At 34.4% G+C, this 26,520-nt stretch overlaps 1 protein-coding gene across 7 annotated transcripts in view; it reads left to right on the top strand.

The window, feature by feature from the left end:
• Positions 1-26,520, top strand: part of JAK2 (Janus kinase 2) — a 145,457-nt gene that overhangs the window by 95,023 nt on the left and 23,914 nt on the right. For all 7 annotated transcript variants that reach the window (XM_059071820.2, XM_059071817.2, XM_059071822.2 and 4 more), the window contains 11 exons: positions 2,193-2,338; positions 11,413-11,734; positions 12,520-12,639; positions 14,934-15,091; positions 16,963-17,074; positions 18,956-19,142; positions 19,864-19,991; positions 21,803-21,937; positions 23,061-23,148; positions 24,756-24,883; positions 26,043-26,181. In XM_059071820.2, coding sequence (XP_058927803.1) covers positions 2,193-2,338; positions 11,413-11,734; positions 12,520-12,639; positions 14,934-15,091; positions 16,963-17,074; positions 18,956-19,142; positions 19,864-19,991; positions 21,803-21,937; positions 23,061-23,148; positions 24,756-24,883; positions 26,043-26,181 — 1,663 coding nt within the window. The remainder of the gene's footprint in view (positions 1-2,192; positions 2,339-11,412; positions 11,735-12,519; positions 12,640-14,933; positions 15,092-16,962; positions 17,075-18,955; positions 19,143-19,863; positions 19,992-21,802; positions 21,938-23,060; positions 23,149-24,755; positions 24,884-26,042; positions 26,182-26,520) is intronic.

Raw genomic sequence — 26,520 nt, 5'->3', positions numbered from 1 at the left:
CCTTTGTTTTGGTTAATAGTGGTTATTTCATGGTTTGTGTCTTTTAAGTAATATATTTTCTTATACAAAATGTTTCTAAGTTGTTAATAGAAAGTTAAATATATTAAAAAAAATTTTTTATCGGAGTATAGTTGATTTACAATGTTGTGTTAGTTTCAGGTACAGCAAAGTGAATCAGTTATACATATACATATAGCCACTCTTTTTGGATTATTCCCCCATATAGGCCATTACAGAGTATTGAGTAGAGTTCCCTGTGCTATACAGTAGGTCCTTATTAGTTATCTATTTTATATATAGTAGTGTGTATATGTCAATCCCAGTCTCCCATATTATCCCTCCCCACCTTACCCCCTGGTAACTGTAAGTTTGTTTTCTACATCTGTAACTCTATTTCTGTTTTGTAGGTAAGTTCATTTGTACCCTGTTTTTTAGATGCCACCTATAAGTGATATCATATTATATTAAAGAAATATACTTTTAAATGCATATTTATTTCTTTTAATAAATTTTTAAAATTCATGTAAAACTTTAGTTTCATGAGATGTTTTCATAGCAAAGAAGGGAGATACCTATATAAAATATAGAAGATCCTTTATTTCTCTTTAGTTTAAACCTTGGTTGGTATTTCAGCCAATATTATGGCTTTTATCTTTCTTATAAAGAAAATTGCTATTGTTTTTAGAATATTGGTGCTTTTAACCTTCTACCCCTTTCTTTCTCCCCATTACATGTCCAGTCTGATTTTATCCATGTCCCTAAATCATCCAGATCAAAATCTTGGAACTTCTCTTTTTCTCTTTTCTTCATTCTTTATATATAATTATAAAGTTAGCAGTTTTTTCAGACTCTTTTATTGTCTTCTGTTCTCTACATCAGATCCTTACTATCTCATATCTGAACCATTACTGCAGCCTCTTAAAGAGTCTCCTTGAATACTTTAGTTTCTTAAAGCACTTCTGTCCTTTCTACTTCTACCAATGAAACAGGCTTGATGCTTTAAGAAAAGATGCTTTAGAAACGAATGCTTTGGGAATTCCCTGGTGGCACAGTGGTTAAGAATATGCCTGCCAGTGCAGGGGACGTGGGTTTGAGCCCTGGTCTGGGAAGATCCCACATGCCGTGGAGCAGCTAAGCCCATGCGCCACAACTACTGAGCCTGTGCTCTAGAGCCCGCAAGCCACAGCTACTGAGCCCACGAGCCACAACTACTGAAGCCTGCATGCCTAGAGCCCATGCTCCACAACAAGAGAAGCCACCTCAATGAGAAGCCTGTGCACTGCAACAATGAGTAGCCCCCGTTCACCGCAACTAGAGAAAGCCCGCATGCAGCAATGAAGACCCAACACAGCCAAAAATAAATAAATAAATTTATTAAAAATTAAAAAAGAAATGGATGCTTTTAAGAAAATGGTTCTGTGTTGCTTCTAAGATCAAGTCATTGAAGGGTACCTGCAGTCTGACCCCAACTTACTTTTCTAGGTTTTAATTCACTCTGTTTCCTTACAGTTGTGTGCCCCAACCAAATTACTTCACATCTCTGAACATGCCTTGTGCTTTCTTTTTGTCATTTCTTCTATTTCCTCATTCTCTTTTGTGTTCATCAAAAATTTCTTCATGTTCAAAGAATACATGAAATTTAAAATTTTCTGTGAAACCTTCCCTAATTACCCCTACTGGATATAATCTCAATTTCTTTTATGTTCCTGAGGTATCTGTTATGTGGCACTTACTGTAAGTGTCTGGCATTATAATTTTTTGTTTACTTGTTTCACGTCCCTGCTACATTTTAGTCTCCTTGGAGGCTGAGGCCACATGTTACTAAGGCCAAAACAGTCCTTAGTATAATGCTTTGAGCATATTTGGAACTCAGTACATATTTTAATTAATATCTATTTTAATTTAGGTAATTTTGATGTAGAAGTTATAATTGAAGATATAAGCAGTGAATAGATGCCATATATATATTCTATAATTGGGAACCCAATTTAAATGAGTTTCAATTTGCAAAAGAACTTCTACTAAAATTTTATGGCAAAATGTTTCTAAATCAAGGGAGGAGTTATTGTTCTTAAATGCATATATTCTGGAAATTACATTATAGGTTAAAATACAATAGTATATTAAAATGTGATAGTGAAACTAATGAGATATTTTGTTCTAAGTTTCTTTTTTTTTTTTTTTTACTTTAGTGGCGGCATGATTTTTTGCATGGATGGATAAAAGTACCTGTTACTCATGAAACACAGGAAGAATGTCTTGGGATGGCAGTGTTAGATATGATGAGAATAGCCAAAGAAAAGGATCAGACCCCCCTGGACATCTATAGCTCTGTCAGGTAATTTCCTTATGTAAATCCATATTCATAAATATGAATAGTTACAGTTTTTATATAATTTATTTGTGTTTTCTGTGTTTGCCCATATTTTTTTTGGTGTGGGTTGTTTTTGTTTTTATTGAATGATTCTTTAAATTCTGTAGTGCTTTACAGTTTTCAGAAGTTCCAAACACATGATTTCATATAATCCCATAATCATATTTTTCCCTCTACCCCTACAGTATCCCCTCCTCCTTTCCCTCTCCCAGCTGGTAACCACTAGTTTGTTCTCCGTATCTGTGACACTGCTTCTTTTTTGTTTCATTTACTAGTTTGTTGTATTTTTTAGATTCCACATATAAGTGAAACCATACAGTATTCATCTTTCTCTGTCTGACTTATTTCACTTAGCATAATGCCCTCCAAGTCCATCTGTGTTGCTGCAACTGGCAAAATTCATTCTTTTTCATGGCTGAGTAGTCTTCCATTGTGTGTATGTATGTATGTACATATGTATATACCACATCTTCTTTATTCATTGACCTGTTAATGGACACTTACATTGCTTCCATACCTTGGCAATTGTAAATAATGCTGCTGTGAACATTGGGGTACATGTATCTTTTTGAATTAGTGTTTTTGTTTCTTTTGGCAATATACCCAGGAGTGGAATTGCTAGGTCATATGGTAGTTTTAATTGTAATCTTTTGAGAAGCCTCCATACTGTTTTCCACAGTGGCAGCACCAATTTACATTCATCCCTCTCCAACATTTGTTATGGGTTTTTTTGTTTTTTTTTGATGATAGACATTCTGATGGGTGTGGAGTGATATCTCATTGTGGCTTCGATTTGCATTTCCCTGATGATTTGCGATACTGAGCATCTTTTCATGTGCCTGATGGCCATCTGCATTTCCTCTTTGGAAATATGTCTATTCAGTTCTATTCAACCCATTTTTTAATTGGGTTGTTTATTTTTGATGTTGAGTTGTGTGAGCTGTTTATATATGTTGGATGTTAATCTTTCATCAGTCATATCATTTGCAAATATTTTCTCCCATTCAGTAGGTTGTCTTTTCATTTTGTTGATGGTTTCCTGTGCTGTGCAAAAGCTTTTAAGTTTAATTAGGTCCCATTTGTTTATTTTTGCTTTTATTTCCTTTGCTTTAGGAGACGGATCCAAAAAAATATTGCTGCAATTTATGTCAGAGACTGTTCTGCCTACGTTTTCCTCTAGGAATTTTACAGTATACGGTCTTACATTTAGACCTTTAATCCATTTTAAGTTTATTTTTGTGTGTGGTGTTAGAGAATGTTCTTTTTTTTTTTTTTTTTTTTTTTTTTTTTTTTTTTTTTTTTTTTTTTTGCGGTACACGGGCCTCTCACTGTTGTGGCCTCTCCTGCTGCGGAGCACAGGCTCCGGACGTGCAGGCTCAGCGGCCATGGCTCACGGGCCCAGCCGCTCTGTGGCATGTGGGATCTTCCCAGACTGGGGTACAAACCCATGTCCCGTGCATCGGCAGGTGGACTCTCAACCACTGTGCCACCAGGGAAGCCCTGGTATCATGTCTTATATGATCTTTCTTTAGATGTTATCTTGTTCACACAAGTTTGCTCATGAGATTACTGAAGGGCAAGCTGGGGAAAAAAGTTTATCATCTTTTAATTACTTATTCTTCATTTCTTCCTCTTTAAGAAAAGTATCAACAGGTTAGGTGAGGCATTGGGTGATCAAAAGATTTGAAAGATGTGCTTGGGCTGGAAGCTAGTTAAAATATAGCTTTGCTAAAGTGACAAGACAAAAGGGGTCCCCTGTAGAGAGCTGCTTCCTGCAAAGGGTTGCTTCCGGCAAAGAGCTGCCTACAAATCCCTGCTGTCAGACATCATTCCATTTCTGTGGGATTACGGGTGAAGATCTGTCTTCTGTAACTTCTTCATGCTGACATAGGGTGTGCTCTATTCTTAGAGTAGAAGATGTCAACATGGGTCTGTAGCATCTCTTTGCTGGCAATTTTAGTTGCCCACTTACATATACGGTAGAGCAAGCTACAATTATTTTGAAGCTCACAAAGATACAGATTATTAAGAGCAATAGTGTTATTCCCATTCTCTTGAGGCTATTTCTTGGAATTGTGCTAGCCATAGATTCAGTACTTCGCAAGATGGAGCAGCTTATGTCATGGTCACAGTCTGGTCATCATGCAGTTAGCTCTTCCCCTCTGGTGGCAGTTATAGTATCTGTACAACTCAGGAATGTACATCAGACACTGAAAGATTCTGTGACTCTATTGTCCTAATTATCAATTTCTTGTGCCTGCTCTTTGTGACTGAGGGAGTCCTGGGAGACTTGAGCTTTTTTATGTACAGGAGGGGCCTTTGTACTTGGGTGGGAGCCCACAAGGTTCTGCTTGGTTTTAATAGGTGTTCAACACCTATTTATTATTTAATTCATTCATTCTGAAAAGATTAGGTAAGGCCAAAGTAATGAAAAGAACACCTGGAGGCATAATTTCTGGTAAGCACAAATTGTCTGTATAAATAATTAAGTCAGTATTTCTCAAGTAGTGGTCCATATTTTACATGAATTAGTATCACCTGAGGTGCCTATTAAAACAGAAGATTCTTGGGCTCTAACCCAAGAAGTTGGAATTAGTAAATCTGAGGTGATGCCTACAAATATGAATTTTTACAAGTGTTGTAGGAGATTTTTTTAAATTTCAGCTTTATTGAGGTGTATTTGACATATAAAATTGTAAGATATTTAAAGTGTACATCATGGTATATATACATATGCATTGTAAAACGATTCCCTCTATCTAGTTTATTTACACATCCATCACCTCACATATTTATCTTTTTTTTTTCTTTTTGGTGAGAACATTTAAGTTCTACTCTCTTAGCAAATTTCAGTAATAGACTACAGTATTTTCAGTTATAGTCACCATGTTTTACATTAGCTTCTCAGACCTTACTCATCTTATAACAGATCCAGCAGATTCTTATACAAGTGATCCACATTCTCCAAATTATTCTTCTGCACATTGAATTCTGACAGTCAAGCCTATATGATTTTTTGAAACACTACTCCTACAACCCAGCTTTAATGGCTATAAAACTTCTACTCTTTTTAAAGGTATATATGACTATTATAAGAATGCTTTGATTGTTTTTTTGAAGTTTGAAGACTAAACATTTGTTTTACATATTACATGCTTACCTGATTAGAAGTTTGAGGATGTCATGATCTGGTTAAAATTCCTTTTGTTCCTAGAAATCCTTTTCTCAATAACTGGCTTCAGTCCCTCCTTTGCTGAGTGCCCTCAAAACATTTAAATACCCAATTTACAGGTTATCAGTTTCTGTGTTTCCCTTTTTGGTTTTAGGTATTCTTGTTTTATTTTCAGATGTCTGGTAGTCCTTAATCTAAGGGTGCAGGCCATAGGGTATGATTTCATGAACTCACTGAGGTGTCTTGAAGATTCCAACGTCTAAAGGAAAAACGAAAACACTTCTGTTTTCCACTAATGCCTTGATCTTTATTAAAATACAGATAGACACCTCTTAGGATAGTAACTTATTGTTTCGTTCATTCATTCATTTAACAACATTTTATTGAATACCTGCTATAGCAAGACCATAGTAGAATGGAGTGAGGGAAGGAGTATCTTAGATGTCATTAATAGAAACTGAAGGAATTGAAAGGAACACAGTTGAAGAATGGAGAAACTTTGAGCCACTGAAAATGACTTTTTAAATATGAAGCCAGGGCTTCCCTGGTGGTGCAATGGTTGAGCGTCCGCCTGTCGATGCAGGGGACACGGGTTTGTGCCCCAGTCCGGGAAGATCCCACATGCCGCAGAGCGGCTGGGCCCGTGAGCCATGGCCGCTGAGCCTGCGCGTCCGGAGCCTGTGCTCCGCAAAGGGAGAGGCCACAACAGTGAGAGGACGGCATACCACACACACACACACACACACACACAAAATATGAAGCCATCTCTAGGCTTAAGCTATGATAGAACACTTATGCTTTGGAGACCATAATATTGTCCAAAGTCTAGTGTCCTAAAACAAGTGAATTTTTTTTTCTTTTTGTGGTACGCGGGCCTCTCACTGTTGTGGCCTCTCCCTTTGCGGAGCACAGGCTCCGGACGCGCAGGCTCAGCGGCCATGGCTCACGGGCCCAGCCGCTCCTCAGCATGTGGGATCTTCCCGGACCAGGGCACGAACCCGTTTCCCCTGCATCGGCAGGCGGACCCTCAACCACTGCGCCACCAGGGAAGCCCCAAGTGAATGGTTTATCATTGTATTTCTCTGATTATCTTTACCAGGATATAAATGCATCTGTAAAATTCTGCATCATTTTTCCTATATTTTACTTTTAAAACTGTAGATATTCATTATATTGATAAGATTTCATGATGTTTTAAAACAGTTTTATTCAGGCATAATTTACATATCATAAAGTTCACTCATTTTAATTGTACAATTCAATATTTTTTATTGAGTTGTAAAGGTTCTTTATATATTATGAATACAGATCTCCAGATGTTCTCCTATTTATGATTTGCAAATATTTTTCCCATCCTGTGGATTTTTTTCACTTTCTTGAAGGTATTATTTGCAGCACAAGAGTTTAAATTTTGAAGTAATCTAATTTATCTGTATTTTCCTTTGTCTTTGGTACCATGATATTTTAATATTAGATAAATAATTTATGCCTCTACTGAACGAAAAACATGCCTGATTTGCTTTCCTTCTTAATGTAATTTAACTCACTGATGTTTTCCGAATTTTCACTTCCAGCTTATTTCTGAGAAATAATCAAGGAACTCTACTCATTTTTAAAGTTTTCAGGAATAATGGAAGAACAGATGAATGATTAGTTCTTGGCAGAATGAAATAAGCTTCTTTGTTCCTAGAAATATCCAGTAGAGTATGGATCTCTGACTAGTATAACTAAAAACATACTCTTTCCCAGACTTAAAAAAAAATACATGTAAGATACATCTCTGTGTGTCTGTGCCTGTGTGTTAGGTACATCTGTGTCTGTGAGCACATGCCTCTGTGTGTACATATGTACCTGTATATATCAGTATGTCTTTGTACATCTCTTTGTGCATGTGTATGTATAAGATACTTACTCTTTTGTATGCCAGTTCCTAATTGGACATCGTGGCTTAGAGTACAGAAAATAAAGGAAACAAATAAGATCTTTCTGTTTTCATTCTCCATCTGCTCTTTAAAATCGTGGGTGGGAAGAAGAGAGCTGGAAAATGGAAAGAGTTTAAAGGAGACCCTGCTGAATTTGCAAACACTAGGCCAGGGCCAAGGCCACTTACATAGCAACTGAGGTATATACCTCATATCACTAGACTCCCTTTCTAGACAACTAAGCAAATATTAGAGTTTCCAGTGGCCTACTCCAATTGTAAGAATAAGATGCAGGTTTCATTTTATGGTACAAAAATAGTATAATAAGGCAAGGATTAATATCAGAACTTTTAGAGCCTGAATTTTAGACTACTTTAAAAATTCAATATAAGGAAAACATCAGGAAAAATGTTTTATGCTTCAAGAGTTAACAACTTTGTGTCTCTTGAAAAATTTTAGTGCTTCTAACAAGTCTGGTTCGGATAGCATGACATCAAAGTGGATTCACCATATTTAAGAAATCATACATTACTGTGGTGTTAGCAAAGGATGTATGTCTGGTCCTTTATTCCAGGGATCAAAGTGGAAAGACTTGTAGTTTGTTATCTTACACTCTTCTTTTTATCTCCAGATAAGCTTTCAAAGCCTCGTTAAATCAAGTAGCCATTGGTGTTTACGTAAATTGTAATCCAAATTTATTAAGGCTCTTGGTATAACTAAAGTTTTTGACAGAAGTAGATAAAGTAGGAATCATTTGTATTCTGATTGTGTTTTTAAACCTTTTCAGGTGCTCGCTTCGGCAGCACATATACTAAAATTAAACCTTTTCAGTTTTTTTCCCTACACTTACTGAGGCTCTCCTATATGCTATCCAGACTTTCATTAAATTTTATATATCTGTTTATCTACAAATATATAATTGCCATGAAAAGGAAAGGAGTGTGACTTTTGATATCTGAAAAGTGAGTAGAATTTAGTGAGTGGAGAGAGGTAAGTGATGGAGGTGGAGAGTAGAGGCTCATGGAAGAGGCCTTGTAGCAGAAGGGACCATAGGAAGAATGAAGAGAGTCAGTATGGCTAGAGCTCAAAAAGTTAGTAGGTGATGAGGCAGGGACTAGACTATGTAGAACCTTAGCGACATGTTGATAAGGGTAAGAACACTGAGAAACTATGTAAGAGTATTAAGCAAGGGTAAAAAGATTAGATTCGTGTTTTTAAGAGATCCCCATGACTCCACACCAGTGTAGAAAACAAATCAGAGAGTTGGAAGAGAAAATGGAAATGTGAGTCAACCAGAGAGTAAGGCCTTTGCAGTAGTTCCTCCAGGAGATGCAGTTGATTGGGTTAATAATGAGAAAAATTGGCAAATTAGAGAAATATTTAGAAGGTAAAATCAAAGGAAAATGGTGATGGATTGAATAATGGGGTTTGATAGAGAGGTGGTATGAGGGTGATTCCTGAGTTTCTGGGGCTTGTGGAAATAGGGGAACTGTAGTGCTGTGTACTCAGATAGGGAATGCTGTAAGAGGATCTTTCAGGGGAGGATGTTAGGGGGACTCATGAGTTTGGTTTGACACATTGTTTGAGGCACTTTTGAGACATCCATATTATAAGGGTAAATTGACTTGACTGTGGAAGATATGGGTCTGGAGCTTAGAGATCTGGGCTACAGCTAGAGATATCATAGTAATTTGCATATAGAGTATCTAGTGCGAAAGAAAGTATAGATAAGAAGAGAAGAGGGCCCATAATTAAGTCTTGAGGAACTCCAACAATTATCACCAGCTAAAGGGGATTGAACCTGTAAAGAAGATTGATGAGTAGCCAAAGAGATGGGAAGAAAATCAGGAAAGCTAAGGGGAGACAGTTTCAAGGAGAGCATGATCAACAGTGTTGGATGGTGTTGAAAAATGACAAGTAAAATGAACAAGGAATTTGGTTTTAGCAACATGGAAGTTTTTCTTGATGTTAGCAAGAGAAGTTTCTATGGTATGATGGAACAGAAGCCAGATTGGGGTGAGTTAAGGAGTAAATGGAAGGAAGGAAAATAGAAATGGCTATATAAACTTCAAAAAGAAGCCAGATAGGCTGTAGCTGGAGGAAGATGAGGGATAAGGAAATTTTACACTTAAGATAGGAAGAACATTAGTATTTTTAAAACTTGTGGAAGAGAAATAATAGATAGGGTAAAATTCCCCAGAGAGTGGATATATATTAGAGGAGAAGAGGGGGTATAGGTAAGTATATGTCAAAGGAATGGCTTTAACAGATTTATACCTTATTTATTGTAACAGGTGGGAAGGAGGAGAGAATGAGTGCAGATGCATGACAGTTTGCTAGCAAGATATTGAGGGAGCTCTGCTTAGAGAAGCTTTTTAAATTTTTTTCCCCCTAAGAAAGAGGTGAAGTTATTTGCCAAAAGTGAAGAGAAATGTAGCTGAGGTTTAAGGCAAAAGAAAGGTAGGAGGTTTGAGGATATTGGAGAGGGTTTGACAGTTGTGGGACTTGGGAAAATTAACTGAACAGAGAAATGTCATAAAAGTGATGGCAGTGATAAAAGCCTATTTGAAATTGGTGATTATGAATTTATGATGCAACCTATCTACCTTGTCAAATGACTTTCTCCAGCAGCTTTGGCTACTTGAGTACAAAACTGAGAGTTCCTTAAGGCGATTAGGGTAGAGAGGGAAAGGGAGTAAGTAAGCAGTGGTATGCTGGTAAATGTTTAACAACCATCTCTTAAAAAAAAAAAAGTCTGATTTGTTTGTAATTTTTGTTGATATCCATGGTTTAAAAACCCTCTCTGTGGCCAGTTTCAGAGTATCAACCTGACATCACTGAATGCAGAATTGAAAAGAGATGAGGAATAGCAAACCTTTTCCACCACTCGGATATGATAGACATGTATAACCTCAAAAGCATAGATAGTAGCAAAATGTAAAATAAAATTAAAATGTAAAATAATTAGGAAGTGATGCCTTTTGAGTAATCATTACCTATATTTTAAATATACTTAATTTGTAAGTTTAAGTTAAATTTTAATGATCACTGTTTAATAATCAGTGCTGTTTAACAAATAATCCTTAAAATGTAACAATAATCTCTAAACATTAGCCAGCTCCATCACTCAGGTACGGTAGAATGTGGTAAGTGATATTATAGAATGGTGCACAGAATGCTGTCATACAAAGGGAGTATCATCTAATGTGGTTATAAAGGTCCAGAAAGGTTTCCTGGATTTGATGATGCTTGAGCTGAGACTTGTAGAATGAGTAAGAGCTAACCAGATAAGAGATGGGTTATGGGAAGAAAGATTAACATATGTGAATGCATGGAAATTTAATATAGTTGTACCTTCAGAAATGAAATGTTTTTCATTTGTGAGACATTTGAGCAGGAGAGAAATAAGTTATCTACCTTCTTTAGGGTATTTTACGTGGAGATGGAAGTACAAAAGATTCAGAACATTTCCAAATGGAATGTTTTGATTGCAAAGGAATTATTAGGAGTTATTGAAGCTTGCCTGAGAAAAATAATGCATACAAAAGAAGTGTGTTTACCTAATGAATATCAGTAGCATCTAACAGAATGTAACAATTTCCAGAAGTCAGATACATTTCAGAGTACAGCCAAAAAATGGTATGTAAGATAATCAGAGAAAATAAATTTTTAGACTCCAATGTTAACTAGACTATGTCTTCATTTCATTAGGGAAGAAAATTAACATCTCTTGCTCTAAAAATTTATGGTGACTCAGAATTTGTAAATGCATTCACATCGTCAAACAAAACCTTAAGGTTTTATACTATATGGATGGTGGCTGTGTCACTTTTTTCCATTTGACTACTGTGCTGTTTACTTGTTATGGAGAAAGGTGGTGACTTCTCTTTTAATTTTGTTTTGTTCCAATTTGTTCTGCTCTTGTGTGTGCTCTTTACCCCTAGCTACAAGACATTTTTACCAAAATGTGTTCGAGCAAAGATCCAAGACTATCATATTTTGACAAGGAAGCGAATAAGGTACAGATTTCGCAGGTTTATTGAGCAATTCAGCCATTGCAAAGCCACTGCCAGAAACTTGAAACTTAAGTATCTTATAAATCTGGAAACTCTTCAGTCTGCCTTCTACACAGAGCAATTTGAAGTAAAAGAACCTGGAAGAGGTCCTTCAGGTGAGGAGATTTTTGCAACCATTATAATAACTGGAAACGGTGGAATTCAGTGGTCAAGAGGGAAACATAAAGAAAGTGAGACACTGACAGAACAGGTAATCCTCAATGATAATGTTCTCATTCTTTGTTAATTTAAGTAGAATGGCAGTAGAAGCAAAGTACTTTTAGTCATTTGAAACATGGTCTTGCACTACTCTTCTCCCATTGATACAAATGGAAGCTTTTAATATGATGCCAACAAGGTCATACCTATAATTCTTTTCTCATTGTTCTTAAATGGCATTTTATTTAATTTGTTATGACTAAATAATTAGTAATGGTGTTCTTGTAGTTTCACTCTTGAATTCTAAGAGTGATGTTTAAGGTAGTTTTGCTTCCTTTTTTCCTTTTACTATTATTGATAATATGAAGCACAGTCATGAAATTTAATTAGTTTGAAAAGATTAATTTTCATTGATTTTATGATGTATACTTGTTAAATAATTTAGTTTTTGTTTAGGTTTGCATTACAGATTTTAAGTTTGTTTATATCTATGTGGTTCTTAGGATTATTATCTGATATATATTTTTATAATCTTCATTCTTTGGTAAACTTTCAGTTTTCTGGCAATGGTTTCTATTAATGTTGATCGGATTGAAGGGTACTAGGGCACACTTTAGATTCCTGGCACCCTTTAATGTTCTCATTTTTAAGTGAAAGCAACATACAGTGTAGTTTTAGGGTTACATTATTGGGGGAGAGAATCCCATTTAATGCTTATCTATTGGTATCAATACTTTTAAAAAAGAATTTGGAATGAAATCTCCTTCATAAGAGTCTTGTTTTAAAATGGCTCCATAAATTCTACTTGTTTTTAATATCAACTGCTCTTAATTACAGGATTTACAGTTATATTGTGATTTTCCTGATATTATTGATGTCAGTATTAAACAAGCAAACCAAGAAGGCTCAAATGAAAGCAGAATTATAACTATTCATAAGCAAGATGGTAAAAGTCTAGTAAGTTGCTTTATCATTAAATAATGGTTATGTTTTACAGTTATCAGAAATAAGTTATTTCTGAATCTTAATACCAAAGTTACTTTCTTGTTGGGATTTTGATTATAGTTTTAAATAGAGCTGTAAACATAAACAACAATTTAGTAAGCTTTTTGATTACATCTAGCTTTTTGTATCACTACCAACACTATCTTCCCATAGAGTGTCTTGTATGTTAATGTATATTTCAGTCATTTTCATAATTAGCAAAAGCACCAGTTACCTCCTGCCCTCTCCTCCCCCACCCCCAGCCCCAGTTGTGCTAGTTCCCTGTTGTAATGCTCATTCCTCACTACAGTCGACCCTCTGTATCTGTGGGTTCCATATCCACAGATTCAACCAACCACAGATTGAAAGTATTCAGGAAAAAACATTCCAGAAAGTTCCAAAAAGCAAAACTTGAATTTACTATGTGCAGGCAACTATTTACATAGCATTTACATTGTACTTACAACTATTCATATAGCATTTACATTATATTAGGTATTATAAGTAATCTAGAGATGATTTAAAGTATATGGGAGGATGTACATAGGTTTTATGCAGATAATATGTCATTTTATATAAGAGACTTGAGGATCCACGGATTTTGGTATCTGTGGAGGGAGAGATAGATACAGAGGGATGGAGGAACAACTGTATAATCTTTTTTACCAATAGAGATGTACATAATTCTAGTCATACTACCTCTTTATATAACAAAATGTAAACCAATCCCAAATGATCCCTACCCAAACTGTGAGACATGTTTGATTCTAAAAGATTAACCCCTTCTCTTTTTAAAAATAGCTTAGGAGGGAATTCCCTGGCAGTCCGGTGGTTAGGACTCTGTGCTTCCACTGCAGGGGGCATGGGTTCAATCCCTGGTTGGGGAACTAATCCCCCATGCTGCATGGCGTGGCCAAAAAAATAATAATAAAATAAAACAAAATAGCTTCAGACATCCCACTTACTTTAATTGAAAGGGAAGAAATGAATTCCTTTATACTCTGCTCTTAAATTGCTTATTTTTCTGGCTCTGTTTTCTTTTCTTTTTTTTTTTTTTTTTTTTGCAGTACGCGGGCCTCTCACTGTTGTGGCCTCTCCCGTTGCGGAGCACAGGCTCCGGACACGCAGGCTCAGCGGCCATGGCTCACGGGCCTAGCCACTCCGCAGCATGGGGGATCTTCCCGGACCAGGGCACGAACCCGTGTCCCCTGCATCGGCAGGCGGACTCTCAACCACTGTGCCACGGAAGCCCTGTTTTCTTCTTAACGCAGATATTTCTTGTACTTGGGGCTTAAACGTCATATTAATGTTATTTGTTTATTTAACTTAAGTATCTGTATGACTTACCTACCAGGCCATTTCAGGGTTATATGACCAAAATTTTAAAACTTGCAACTCACTTTAGTCAGCATGCCTTCCTTTTCTTAGGTATTAATCCTTTGTTGTACAGGTTTGCACTTCGCCAAGTCTTTTAACATTGTTAATGGTATCTTTTTTTTTTTTTTTTTTTTTTTTTTTGCGATACGCGGGCCTCTCACTGTTGTGGTCTCTCGCGTTGCGGAGCACAGGCTCCAGACGCGCAGGCTCAGCGGCCATGGCTCACGGGCCCAGCCGCTCCGCGGCATGTGGGATCCTCCCGGACTGGGGCACGAACCCGTGTCCCCTGCATCAGCAGGCGGATTCTCAACCACTGCGCCACCAGGGAAGCCCTATGGTATCTTTTATAGTACCTATTTTTATGGCCTATTTGTGTTAGCTAGATACCTTTTATAGTTCAGATACCTTACACAGTTCTCTCCTTATTATAATTTTTGATGTAAGTCCATACTCTGTGTTCTCATTGTGACTAAATATTGCTGAGCCAAAGCATTATACCATGATCACATTTCCGTTCTTGTACATACAACTTTTTGTTTTTCTGGGAGTTGATCATTCCTTCAACTTTTTTCAGTATTTCTAATTAATACCAACACCAACTTTTATGTCAGATTAGATAGATTTATAATTAAGTTGACTAGCACATTTGTCTAATAGGTGTATTTGAAAATACAATAAAATTATGGGTGTAGAGTGAACTATAACTAGAAAGGCACGATAAGCTCATATTTGAGAGGGTCTTAAATATGAGACACAAGAATTTGTAATTCACATTGGGTAATTGGGAGCCTTAAAAGACATTTGAGCAATTTAGAAGAAAACTGATTTAGTAGAATTATCTAACAACATGGAGTGAAAATAATTTTTTTCTTTTTCTTTTCTCCTCTTAGGAAATTGAACTTAGGTCATTAAGAGAAGCTTTGTCTTTTGTGTCATTAATTGATGGATATTATAGGTTAACTGCAGATGCACATCATTATCTTTGTAAAGAAGTAGCACCTCCAATGGTGCTTGAAAATATACAAAGCAACTGTCATGGCCCAATTTCGTGAGTAATACAGACTTTAAAAGTAAAGTTTTTTAAAAGTAAATGAGGTATTTACATAGAAGATTTTACACAACAGAATGATATACCTAGGTTTAGGAAGTTTAGGAAAGAAATATTATCTTAATCTGACGGAAATTGTTTTTCTTTTAATGAAAGCCTATTTCCAATCAGACTACATAATAATTAGAATTATTTAGAATATAACTTACCATCTGTATCCCAATCTATAATACTAACTTGCTGTATAAGTTTGATATTTAGTTCCCTAGGTGTGTTAAATTAATTCTTTGGTGTTAATTTAAAAAAAAAACAAAAACCCTCCAATTTATGTTTCATTAATTTGGAAATACTGCAGAGGAGCCATAGTGCAAAATTTGATAATCATCATTATTTTTGGATAATCCATCTCCTTCTACTGAAAGCTTTGAACACAAAATGTATATGATGTCCATATTTCTAGACTAGTTCTGTGCAGTATGTTCCACAGTGATGAAAATGAAAATGTTTTATATCTGTGCTCTTTAATAATTGCTGCTAGCCACATGTGGCTATTTAGTATTTAAAATGTGGCTAGTACAACTAAGGAACTGAATTTTTAATTTAATTTAATTTTAATAACTTTACATTTACAGTTGACCCTTAAACAACACAAAGTTTTAATCCACATATAACTTATAGTCCATCCTCTGTATCAGTGGTTCTTCTGCATCCTTGGATTCAAAAAACCACAGACTGTGCAGTACCATAGTGTTTACTATTGAAAAATATCTGCGAATAAGTGGACCCTCGCAGTTCAAACCCACGTTGTTCAAGGGTCAACTGTAAATAGCTTCATGTGGCTACTAGCTACCGTGTTGATCCACACAGTTGTAAACCGTTACTTTAACACTGGATAAAGCCAGCTATCATGCACAACATCTATTTACCCCAAGTCCTAGTTATCTTTCAGCCAGGATGTGCTTTATGATTGGCACCAGGTCTGAAGGACTTGAGCAGAAGAAACAATCTGGGATTTTGATCATATGATTTTTACCTTAACCTATCCTTAACTATTTGAGAAATCATGTCCTGACTGGTATTTAAGACTGATTTGGCCTATACCTAATGTCTGTTTAAGAAGTACAGTTGATATGAAAAAAGTTGCACTACTTGAACATTCTATAATTAATATAGTCAGTATTTTTAAAACTCCTACCATTCATTCATTCATTCATTATCCATCCATCCATTCTTTCATTTATTTGTAGAACATTTACTGAGTACCTAATATGCACCAGGCACTGGTTTAGGTATGAGAAATACAGTGATAAGTGAAACAGATAATTCTTGCTTTCATGTAGATTACATTTCTTTCAAGATGTGCAGCTTCAGTTAAACATGTGGCAAATTTTAAAAATTAGTAGTCTTTGTTGCTTGCCATGGGTCTTCTTTTAGACTTTCGTATTATATTAAATATTAAAGATGCACAAGTTTTTATATTAGCAATTGCTGTGGTAGAAGAGACATAAGTGTTTTATGACATTGTATAGTTAAATGAAGTTTTATGACATTATGGTTTTTAAAATACTAAATTTGAAATCAGAAGTCAGAAAATTCATATGAATGAATTGTTCTTTGTGATTTTGTATGTCTTATAATACCTTTTATTTTTAAAGCAATGTAATTGCCCCTTGAATCGGTTTGAACTTATTGCAGAATAGCTTGGTGCTTTAATATTTTTCCTTGTAAGATTATTGATAAAAATATAAAGTAGAGGAGACTTCTAAAAATTCTGAGAGTTTTAGATTTGACTTTCAATTTTTAGATGACATTTTGGTCATAATGTCACGGTTCTTGCTACATTATCATTCAAATTACTTCTTTACCTTTAGAATGGATTTTGCCATCAGTAAACTGAAGAAAGCTGGTAATCAGACTGGACTCTATGTACTTCGATGCAGTCCTAAGGACTTTAATAAATATTTTCTGACTTTTGCTGTTGAGGTTAGTATGTCACACTAATTAATGGTAACATCTTTATTTAGTGCATATAATTTCCCTTTGGTAATATCTACCATATTTCCTTTTTAATACTCAGAATGATGGCTTTAGATATGATAACTAGCAATTAAGTAAACTTAATTTACTTCAGCCATTCTTCATAAACAAGATATAATTTCTAGGATTTATATTAAAAATTATTTGTAATATCTTACTATCTTTTGGAATTTGTTTTTTTGATGTTTGGGTGTTACCAGTGTGTCAACTTTCATCAATTCTCTTGAAGTCTCTTTTTTCACAAAAATGCATATCTTTACCAAAACATGTAGAACTAAATAAGTCAGAAGTAAACTTTCCTTTTACAGATAATGGTTATAGGATTAGAGTGAAATAGGGTAATAATGAAGAAAGGCATTATTGCACTTTTAACTAGTGGTTCTCCAATATTAAGAATAATGATCTACAATGTATGTTTTAAGTGTAAAACTGCAAGGAAATCTCACTGTTAATACAGATCATTTTGGATCTCAGCTAAGATTGTTTACTATCCAAAATTATCTAAAAAGATACTATCACTTATAAGGCAGTTTCATGGTATAAATCTTGAACTTTGTAGCTGCTTACAAAATTTATCTTTTTAAAATTAGAGAATGTAAGGATTGTATTATTATTTTAATTTTTATAAAAAGCAATCATCTTAAATTTAGCATATGTAAAGTGAATTAATTGTCCATAAATACAATACATAAAGTAGGTTGCTCCATGACTTTAACGTTGTAAATACTGATAATCTATCCTAATTTCACAATATCTTTACTGTCATATATGAGTCTATTATATTCAATTATCAAATCAAAATGCATATATTTTTTATATTTACTGTATTTGCCCAGCATAATATGAGGGCTAAATATCAGGGAGTCTATGCTATAACCAACCCTACTTCAAGAAATTTGAAAAACAAAAATAAAGTATACCAAAAAATACTAAATCGAGCATTGTTTATTACCCAGTATATCCAGTGTAAGCAAATATTGACAATAAGAGAAGGGATTACAATTATTAAGAAAGGTCCTTTGGAGTAGGAAGCACTTGAGACTGACTGGAGATAATGAGTCAATTTTATAAAAATGGTTTTAAGTCGGTTGAATATGTTTATAAGAAGCAGTTCAAAAAATAGATGGTTGAGCAAGTTCATAATAGAGCACATAAGACAAACATTGAAAAACTGAAAAATATTAAAATTGCCATATTAGACATGGTTAACAAATACAGTAGAGGCACAATAAGTAGTCACCTTTGCCTATGGAATGGTGTCAGAGTTAGGGAGGACTTCACAGAAAAAGTGGAAATTGAACTGAGTTTTAAAGATTGAATAAAAAGTACATTGCTCAAAAGGAAAGGATGTACATTCTGTAGACAGACAGCATGTACAGTTATCAAGGCATGAAATGGCATGTCATTTGCTTGAAAATTTTTAAGTCACCTGAGTAGCTAGAGCATGGGTTGTATGTTGAGAGTGGCAGGAGTTGAGGTTGGGGATGGAGGCAGAAGCCAGCTTATGGAAGGCCTTATCTGCTAAAATAGTTTTAGACTTTATGTAAATGGTGGAAAGCTGTTAAGGATGGTATTATTATTGTTTATTATTATTGCTTTCTTCCTTGCCTTTCAATAAAATAACTCTTAAGCCATTTCTGTAGGCTAGGCAGTTGTAATTAGATGTCTTTTTGAGGAGCTAAACACTCTCTCACCTTATGCTGGTATTCATGGTTCAAATGTCTAAATGTTCTTTTGGTTGTTTTGTGATACCATTTTTGTCACAGTAATCACTATTATGTCTGTGGTGATTTTTCCTTCCCTCTCTTTATAATTAAACTTACATAGAGAGAAAATGTCATTGAATATAAGCACTGTTTGATTACAAAAAATGAAAATGGAGAATACAACCTCAGTGGTACTAAGAAGAACTTCAGTAATCTTAAAGATCTTTTGAATTGCTATCAGATGGAAACTGTTCGCTCAGACAGTATAATTTTCCAGTTTACTAAATGCTGTCCCCCAAAGCCAAAAGGTAAAATGGATTTCTAGTTATTTTTAAAATATTGGCCATGGATGGTGTATATGGTGGGAGATATTTTCAGCATGTTGATTTCAAAAGAAATAGGAAAGAAGAAGCTCCAAAAACAAATTAATTTTTTCCTGATATGTTGTACAGTTATCCTCTAATAGAATTGTTCAGTTTGGTTTGTGTTTTCTAGAAGTGACTTAAAGTTTTGTAATTCTAAAATGTACTTTAAAAAATAATAATTTCATGGTATCAATAAGTCACTTATTTATTGAACTGAAAGACCTCAGTACCAAATTCTCATATGTTATTCTAAGTAACAATTTTCAGATTCTTTTAGAATTTTAATTTCTTTTAAATTATCTTTTAAAATAAAAATAGTAAGGTTGGAAATCCTTTGAAGTAACAGGCATATTAAAATTTTTATTAAAATTCCTGAAAAATTATACTAGTTAAGGAAGGGATTATAATTTTGAATATATAAAATAACTGGTTAGAGTACATCAAAGTTCAATGAATAAACTCCTAAAATAATTTTCTATGAAAAAAAATGAACAATAAGAGGCTGTTAAGCATTTCTTGTATATAGAACACATTTTATTTTATCCCTTTGGAGCAATTTATATCTTCAGTGTGTTTTGATTTTATATATATTTTTTTATATAATATATATAAATATATTGATATATATATTTTTTCATTCATTCTGTCCTTTTTTTTTAAACAGATAAATCAAACCTTCTAGTCTTCAGAACCAATGGTATTTCTGATGTACCAACCTCACCAACATTACAGAGGCATAATAATGTGAACCAAATGGTGTTCCACAAAATCAGAAATGAAGATTTGATATTTGTAAGTCATTAGATGCTGATTATTGTCCTTTTAAAACAACTGTTTTCTTCATTTTCTACCCCATATTACATTCGTATGACATTTGGAACTATTTTATATAACCTATGTTATAAAAATTTTATAGCAGTTCACATATGTTTATTTCTTGTGAAAATGTGATACTGAACTTAAGTTAATTATTTTAAGAATGGAATTGTATTCTTTTTCAGGAATTAAAAACTTTTTAATAAATTAAAAATTAAAAGTCTTTCTCTAATAAAGTATCTTAATTCTCAAGTTCTCAAGAAAGTAAGGGAAGTTCAAAGAAGGTACTGAAAACAAAGTAGTACATAAGAGGTGATGTTTGGCCACAGAACATTTTGGGGGATCAGGATTACCAGGACCCTCACATAAATACATCCTCAGTGAAAAATATATGGATTGTGAAAAATTTACCTGCTATCAAAAAGAGAAGAGTGTTGTCTGTTTTAGTTGAGCTCTTAGTTATGAAAAAGTCTGTCCTGAGAATTTATAATTATAAACTTCTGAGTTTGGGTTTCTTTATGTCACCTGCATGGTTTGAGAAACCTTAAGCCAATAAATTAAATTAAAATAACAAGTGGTACTCCCCTAGTAACACCCTGTGGTGGTTGGCAGAGCAAATATAAAATGTTTTTGGAAGAATATACTCTTAATCTAGGATTAAGATTCCCAAGTTAAAATGGGAAGATTTTAACACCCAAGATTCCCACAGTTAAAATTACTCCAAACATGAGCTTTTAATTGAAAATTTTAAAACATACAGAGAAATAATCCCAGATTAAGCAAGAGTCAGAAGACCAACAAATATCAAATTATACTCCAAGAGCTTCCTATAACAGACCTTTCAGATAGAGATTATAAAATACATATATATAGGGGTGTGTGTGTGTGTGTGTGTGTGTGTGTGTGTGTGTGTGTGTATGTTTAAAAATAAAAAAGGAATTGAAAACATGAGAAAAACCAAGACCTCAAAACTGCCCAAAAAGATTTGGGGGGGGGAAAGTATAGAAATGAAAAATATACTCATTGACATTAAAAAAAATGAACAAATTAAAAAGCAGATTACTCATAGTTGAAGAGAGAACTAGTGAATTGAAAGTTAGATCTGAGGGCTTCCCTGGTGGCACAGTGGTTGAGAGTCCGCCTGCCAATGCAGGGGACACGGGTTCGAACCCTGGTTTGGGAGGATCCCACATGCCGCAGAGTAACTGGGCCCATGAGCCACAACTACTGAGTCTGCGCGTCTGGAGCCTGTGCTCCGCAACAAGAGAGGCCGCGATAGTGAGAGGCCCGTGCACCGTGCTGAAGAGTGGCCCCCGCTTGCCGCAACTGGAGAAAGCCCTCGCACGGAAACGAAGACCCAACACAGCAAAAATAAATTAATAAACTCCTACCCCCAACATCTTCTTTAAAAAAAAGAAAGATCTGAAAAAGGAGAGGGAGAAAGAAATGGAAGTTATGAAACAGAACTTGAGGGACATGGAGAGTAGAATGAGAAAAAACAACTGATGTCTGAGTTCCTTAAGGAGACAATAGATAGAATTATCCAGAATTATAAAGATATGAATCCTTATGTGAGTAACAAGAAGCAGAGAGTTGCCAGGTAACCTGACTAATGTTACAAAACTAATAATAATAGACTGCAGGCAGCCCTGCTTCAGAGTGCAGGCTTTCAACAATTATTCTGTAAGTATATGCAAGAAATACTAGTGGATTTTTTAAGACTGTTTGTCATTGAACATATTTCCTAATTCCATCTTTATTCATTCTTTCCATTTTTTCTGTTAAAGCATGAAAGCCTTGGCCAAGGAACTTTTACCAAAATTTTTAAAGGTGTAAGAAGGGAAGTAGGAGACTATGGTCAACTGCATGAAACAGAAGTTCTCTTAAAAGTTCTGGATAAAGCACATAGAAACTATTCAGAGGTTTGTATATTCCTTTTGTAGTTCATGTAGTTTATGATATTTAAAGATATGCTCTCATATGTACACAACACATTCATGTATGCAGCTTTTCAAAATTGTAACTTTTAAAAGTATATATATATCAAGGACCTTTCTGAGGATGTATTCTGGTGGGTCTAAAAAAATACGGAATTTTTTCATAATAACTAATTTCCACACTAAATATTAAGCATTGTGTTATGTGTATTATTACATCTTTGCATATACTATAGCAGTGGTTTTTAAGTTTGGCTCCCCAGAGCTTCATGGGTTCCACAGGTTTCCTCTATAATTTCATCTACTTAAAAAAAGTTTGAAAGGCAGTGTACGTGAGGAACACTCTAGGTGAAATGTTGTTACCTCTCGGCATCATCCAAAGATGCTAGCCAGCAGAAACCCAGCTGCCAGTTGCCAAAGTCCTTAGTATAGTAAGATATCACCAAACATGATGTAACAAACATTTATGATACTTAAAATGCCTTAAAGGATGTTAGTAGAAGATAATGTGAAACATAGAAGCCGAAGAGTTGTTCTAATCCAGAACACCACAGTGTTGGTGATTGTGATCTTCAACAGTCATACCCAGAAGTTCAAGGCAAAGTTTAGTTGAGTTAGAGTGATGTTAATACCATGCCAGTCTCCTGACATAGTTGTTATACAGTATTCTATCTGCACAGTGATCATTCTTAATTCTTTAGGAAGTGTTACTTGAAGCTCCCATCCATTTACTGCAGTCCCACATCACTGTCTTTGGTGTCTGTCTCTGTTCGTACCTCTGTTCTCTATTCTATGTGCTATGGGTCTAAAGCCTGTTAATCTTGCATCATTCATGTTTCCCTGTACCACTGTTGCTCTTTCACATTGCTGTCTGCTTGAATCAGGCTTACTCAAGGTTTTCCTGAGAATGAACTCTAACATCAAGGTTGATGGCAGTTGTAAGTCCATCTGAAGGGACCAAAGCACCTTGTAACCTTATCTATAGTCCTGCTAAGAATAGGAGAAAGTGCATTTCTCTTATGGCAGAGAGGATCTTTCTGAACTATGAATGTTTTTAGACACAAAAAATAATTCTTTTGCATCTTTTGTATATTTTTCTTTTCATTAGTCTTTCTTTGAAGCAGCAAGCATGATGAGCCAGCTTTCTCACAAACATCTGGTTTTAAATTATGGAGTATGTGTCTGTGGAGAGGAGAGTAAGTAAAACGACTGGCTTCCTTATATTAATGTTATGCCTTTCTCAGAACATCCATTTTTATTTATATAAAAAATTCAATTTCAGGATCATAGATATCAATATAAACTATAATTTAACAGGAATTAAATATTGTTGAAACCAAAAACACTGTGGAACTGTTCAGTTATATCTTCTGAAAAAAGGAAACCAATGAATGAAATTAAAATGCAGTAAACAGTTTAATATGGCTTATGTTAAAATGCCAGAACAGTAGAGTATTATAGTAAACAAAAACAACCTTTTCTGTTAACCATAGCAATACAGATTATGGCTGGTTCAAAATAACATTGTAATAACTGGCCATTTCAGTACATTGTAATAACTGGCTATTTCTCTTTGAAATTATTAAGACAAAGCATATAAATGTTAGATTGAATTGTAATGGAACTGACTGAAATGATTGGATGTTGATATAGATATAATTTATGGCTAACTTTAAACTGTCCATAAAAACTCTCAAAAGTTTACATTCAGAAATTACTTATGTAATTAATTTCCCATTTTCCATTAGTAATGTAGATTAAATATGCTTCCATACTTATATAACATTTTTTCACGTTTTTGAAAATTGATAGTCTTTTCAGAGGCAGTGGTTTTCAAATCTGCTCTGTAGAGGTATCTCAGGGGACTGATGAAATGGGAGTAAATCTAAATGCAGAGTGGAGAGTTCTGCCCCTCACCGCCAACTAAAGTGGTTCTGTATTTCTCTTTTTTATTTATCAGTGTTTCCCGTAATTTTTCATTTAGGGGAAAAAAATAATATACTTTTTTACAAAATTTGAAAACAATGTTTTAGAACAAATAATCCCAGATCTTACATTTGCTTTTATACTTATTTCATTGATTCTGTGATACATTTTTTTCACATTAAAAATATCTGAAATTAGGAAGTATGATATAATTGATGGCATTTCATAATTTAATTGGCAATTTTTAAAATTTTATGACACATAATAATGGGACATATGACAGTCAGTGGTATCACTGAAATATAGTAGGTCTTACATGCCACATAAAAAAGTTTTACTAAGCTCTTGCTCATTGTAACTCTTAGATCTTTTTTTTTTGACACTTGCCCTGATGTAAATTTCCCTGCAGTCAGTTCTTTATTATTGACATGTTGACTGTTCTCCAAATTAACTATAGGCAGCAAAACTTTCATAAAATTTGTTTTAGTTACCCAGCAAGGTCCAAAGGTAATTTTGTCACCAAAAGTTTTTGTATATCATGTGAAAACTAATTTTAATATTAAATGAAGCAGAATCACAATTTGGGATTTGATCTACATACATCTACATATTATTATACATAATATACAATTATATATAATATTGTGTTTATATGTAATTGTTTAGACTTTACCTCTTGCTGTGTAAATAAAGTAAAACCCCAGTATACATTTTATATAGCTGTTAACCTTTCTTTAAATTAGTGAATTTTATGTAGTTTAATCTCTTTACCTATAATACCACATATAACTATAAATATAATTATAAAAGTTTAAAATTATATATATTTTACTGTATTGTACTTGAGCCTTATTATTATCATTATATTTTAATGCAGATATTCTGGTTCAGGAGTTTGTAAAATTTGGATCACTAGATATATATCTGAAAAAGAATAAAAATTCTATAAATATATTATGGAAACTTGAAGTGGCTAAACAGCTGGCATGGGCCATGCATTTTCTAGTAAGTAATTAGTATATTCTTTTGTCAACTTACTGTTTTAGATTATGAAGCAATGTGAAAGGATCTTGACCTTGGACCAAGATATAAATCTGTAAATGGATGTTGAGTCATTTAAAATAATCTGTGTTAGTTGATGAAAGGGATTATTTTAGGCATATATTTATGTGAAATCAATTTTGAAAGAAATAGTTTTGTCATCCCATCAATCTCTTAGAACTGCTGATGGACAGTCTGTAGTTTGTGTATCTTGGCTTCAGAGAATTTAACCAAAAATTATCAAAAAAATGTTGTGCTAACTATGAATAGCAAAAAATCCCTGCAGAAAATACCTTGTTATGGTATTTGTGGGTAATTAGACATTATGTCCATTGAGAAAGCAGTTTTGCCAGAGAAGCAGAATGCCAGAGGGCCAGCTAGTGATCAGATCCTTAAGAATGCACCTACTGAACAGAAACAATATTTCTTGCTGTTAACTACCACCTACAAGTATATACTATTTAAAATCTCAGCTTAATAAAGTGAACTGGCATTAAGTAGTTTTAAAAATATTCGTGGGACTTCCCTGGTGGTGCAGTGGTTGAGAATCCGCCTGCCAATGCAGGGAACATGGGTTCAATCCCTGGTCCAGGAAGATCCCACATACCCTGCAGAGCAACTAAGCCCATGCCACACAACTACTGAGCCTGCGCTGTAGAGCCCTCGAGCCACAACTGCTGAGCCCATGTGCCACAGCTGCTGAAGCCTGCGAGCCTAGAGCCTGTGCTCTGCAACAAGAGAAGACACTACAATGAGAAGCCCACTCACTGCAATGAAGAGTAGCCCCCGCTCACCGCAACTAGAGAAAAGCCTGCGCGCAGCAACAAACACCCAACACAGCCAAAAAGAAATAATAAATAAATAAATAAATAAATAAAAAAATTTTTTTAAGTATTTGTTTCTTCGTGGGTATAGAGCATTGTTTCACTTTAAATGTAAAACACAAAGCACAGTGATTCCATAAAATTTCCTTTTATTTTCTCAAAGTGTGCCTCCAATTAATGTTTATTAATACTGTTTTCTTATTTTTATTTTTTAAATCCATTTTGGGGTCTTGGACATATTAAGTGCTCATATTATTTGTGGATTAATATTTGAATGTATATGCATTTAACTTTAATAGGAAGAAAAAACCCTTATTCATGGGAATGTGTGCACCAAAAATATTCTTCTTATCAGAGAAGAAGACAGGAAGACAGGAAATCCTCCTTTCATCAAACTTAGTGATCCTGGCATTAGTATTACAGTTTTGCCAAAGGACAGTAAGTTCTACAGGGATCGAATTTAACTTTATTAAGCTTTGCTTGGAAAGAGGCATAAAGATCAGGCTGTTAATTTTTCTCAAATTCTATTTTATTGACATGTTCTTGATTAATTATAAAATTTAGTTACCATTTTTAGCAATCTAAATTAAGTTATAGTTACTTCCTAGTCTCTGTTTCTCCTTTCTTATAAGCATGTTTCTATGTACTGTAAGATGATTTTTTTTAAAACAGTGTTAATCCCTGATTATATATGGAATATCGGATTTTATCCAGTTTTACTGTGAAATTTTAAAATATCATTCTTTGAACCACAAGTAAATTTTTCTTCCCTTTAGT

The sequence above is a fragment of the Kogia breviceps genome, chromosome 8, assembly GCF_026419965.1.
Source record: "Kogia breviceps isolate mKogBre1 chromosome 8, mKogBre1 haplotype 1, whole genome shotgun sequence".
Taxonomy (NCBI): Eukaryota; Metazoa; Chordata; class Mammalia; order Artiodactyla; family Physeteridae; genus Kogia; species Kogia breviceps.
Note: the sequence above shows the minus strand (reverse complement) of the source record. Positions and strands in the feature narration are given on the sequence as shown.